Below are 2,291 nucleotides of genomic sequence, written 5' to 3'. Positions count from 1 at the left end.
GGGAGAAAGATGAGGCTTTCTGCTCCTGTAAAGATTTACAGCCTCAGAAACCCTGTACAGGGTCACTATGAGTTGGAACCAACTCCACAGCACATAACAATGACAACACAACAAATATAACACCCTCAATTTTGGCCAGAGATGCTGAGGCTCGTTTACTATCTAGGTAACATAGATATTGTTCTAATTGACTCCCTACCTCTCTTTTCAGATCTTCTAGAAAAGTCTAGAGTTACTTTCCAGCTAAAGGCAGAAAGAAGCTACCATATTTTTTATCAGATAACTTCCAATAAAAAGCCAGATCTAATTGGTAAGCATGAACTTAAATTCATAGGTGGAAATTAACATTTTTATTAACAATTTCTAATGCAAAACATAAAACACTCTGACTTCTGTGTACCCAGAAATGCTCCTGATCACCACCAACCCATATGACTATGCCTTCGTCAGTCAGGGAGAGATCACTGTCCCCAGCATTGATGACCAAGAAGAGCTGATGGCCACTGATGTAAGTCACACACACACATACTTTTAAGTAATCCATTGTTTAGGGGAATGGCAAAGGTAATCTAACGTAGATGTGGTTACCTTAGGATACAGTATAAATTCTCCTAAATAACTTAGTTTCTATTACGCTAACTTTTGTTCTACAATCTCTCTTGGCAGAGTGCCATTGACATCTTGGGATTTACTCCTGAAGAGAAAGTATCCATCTATAAGCTCACAGGGGCAGTGATGCATTATGGAAACATGAAATTCAAACAAAAGCAGCGTGAGGAACAAGCGGAACCAGATGGCACTGAAGGTATCTAAAGAGCATTTATCTGAGTTTGAATCAGAGAACATGGCCATAAATTAATTAAAGCCTATTCTAAGCGCTATTATCTTCTTTGTAGCTGAGGTTGTAAGACGCGTACACAAAATGACAACGCAGTAAATGCAACCAAAAACAATCCATGAAATGCAAACACAATTTCTTTCATGAGTTTTATCACTCCAGCAGAATCTCCCCATATTCTTTCTGTTCAGAATGTTCATCTAGAAATATGTTAACTGTATCTGTATATCCATCTACCCACACATCCATTTAGCTACTCATCCATCCATCCATCCATCCATCCATCCATCCATCCATCCATCCATCTACGGTTCTCCCAAAGAGACTGCAGAGCCCAATGACATCCCTAGAAAGGAAAATCATATTGCATGCCTTCTTCATCATTGCTGTCCAGCACAAATACGTTAAAATGAACCCTAATAGCAAGGTGTAAGGAGGCTTAGAGTCAGATAGAGTCATTGTGAGTCGGAACAAATGTGATGGCATTTTACAACAACAGGACCAGAAGAAAGAACCCTGGTGAAGCTGTAAGATAAGCACTGGACTGCTAACCAAAAGTCTAGCAATTCAAAACCCACCAGCCACTCCACAAGAGAAAAATGAGGCTTTCTGCTACCGTAAAAATTTATAGTCTCGGAAACCTTATATAGGGTTGCTATGAGTCTGAATTTATTTGAGTTGCTGTGATTCTGACAGCTATGCCACCATTATTTTAAATACCAGCAGAGTCACCCATGGTGGACAGGTTTCAGATGAGCTTCCAGACAAAGACAGACTAGGAAGAAGGAGTGATGAACTACTTCTGAATATTTAGTCACTGAAAACCTTATGAACAACAGAGAAACACTGTCAGATATAGTGCCAGAAAATGAGCCCCTAGGGTTAGAAGGCACTCAAAATGCGACTGGGGAAGAGCTGCCTCCTCAAAGTAGAGTTGACCGTGATGACATGAATGGAGTAAAAGCCCGTGGGACCTTCATTTGCTGATGAGACACAACTCAAAATGAAGAGAAACAGCTGTGTTGCTGGTTATGTGCAGTGGAGTTGGTTCCGACTCATAGCAACCCTGTACAGGGTTTCCAAGGCTATAAATCTTTACAGGAGCAGAAAGCCTCATCTTTCTTCTGCAGAATAGCTGGTAGTTTCAAACTGCTGACCTCAAGGTTCACAGCCCGATTCATAACCACTACACTACCAGAGCTCCTTAGAAACAGCTGTAAACATCCATTAATAATCGGAACATGGAATGTACAAAGTACGAACCCAGGAAAATTGGAAATTGTAAAAAACTAAATGGAATGCATAAACATTGATACCTTAGGCATTACTGAGCTGAAATGGATTGTATTGGCTATTTTGAATCTGACAGCAACATGGTACTATGCCGGGAATGACAAATTGAAGAGGAATGATGTTGCATTCATTGTCAAAAAGAACATATCCAGATCAGTCA

The 2,291-nt window shown here is 40.2% G+C and overlaps 1 protein-coding gene across 1 annotated transcript in view; it reads left to right on the top strand.

Annotated features, from left to right (window-relative positions):
• MYH8 (myosin, heavy chain 8, skeletal muscle, perinatal) overlaps positions 1-2,291 on the top strand; it is a 35,928-nt gene that overhangs the window by 5,874 nt on the left and 27,763 nt on the right. The window contains exons 8-10 of the mRNA XM_006863426.1: positions 212-310; positions 405-508; positions 667-805. Of these exons, the coding sequence (XP_006863488.1) occupies positions 212-310; positions 405-508; positions 667-805 (342 nt within the window). The remainder of the gene's footprint in view (positions 1-211; positions 311-404; positions 509-666; positions 806-2,291) is intronic.

Source organism: Chrysochloris asiatica, unplaced genomic scaffold, assembly GCF_000296735.1.
Source record: "Chrysochloris asiatica unplaced genomic scaffold, ChrAsi1.0 scaffold00054, whole genome shotgun sequence".
NCBI classification, from domain to species: domain Eukaryota; kingdom Metazoa; phylum Chordata; class Mammalia; order Afrosoricida; family Chrysochloridae; genus Chrysochloris; species Chrysochloris asiatica.
This window is presented reverse-complemented; position numbering and strand designations above follow the sequence as displayed.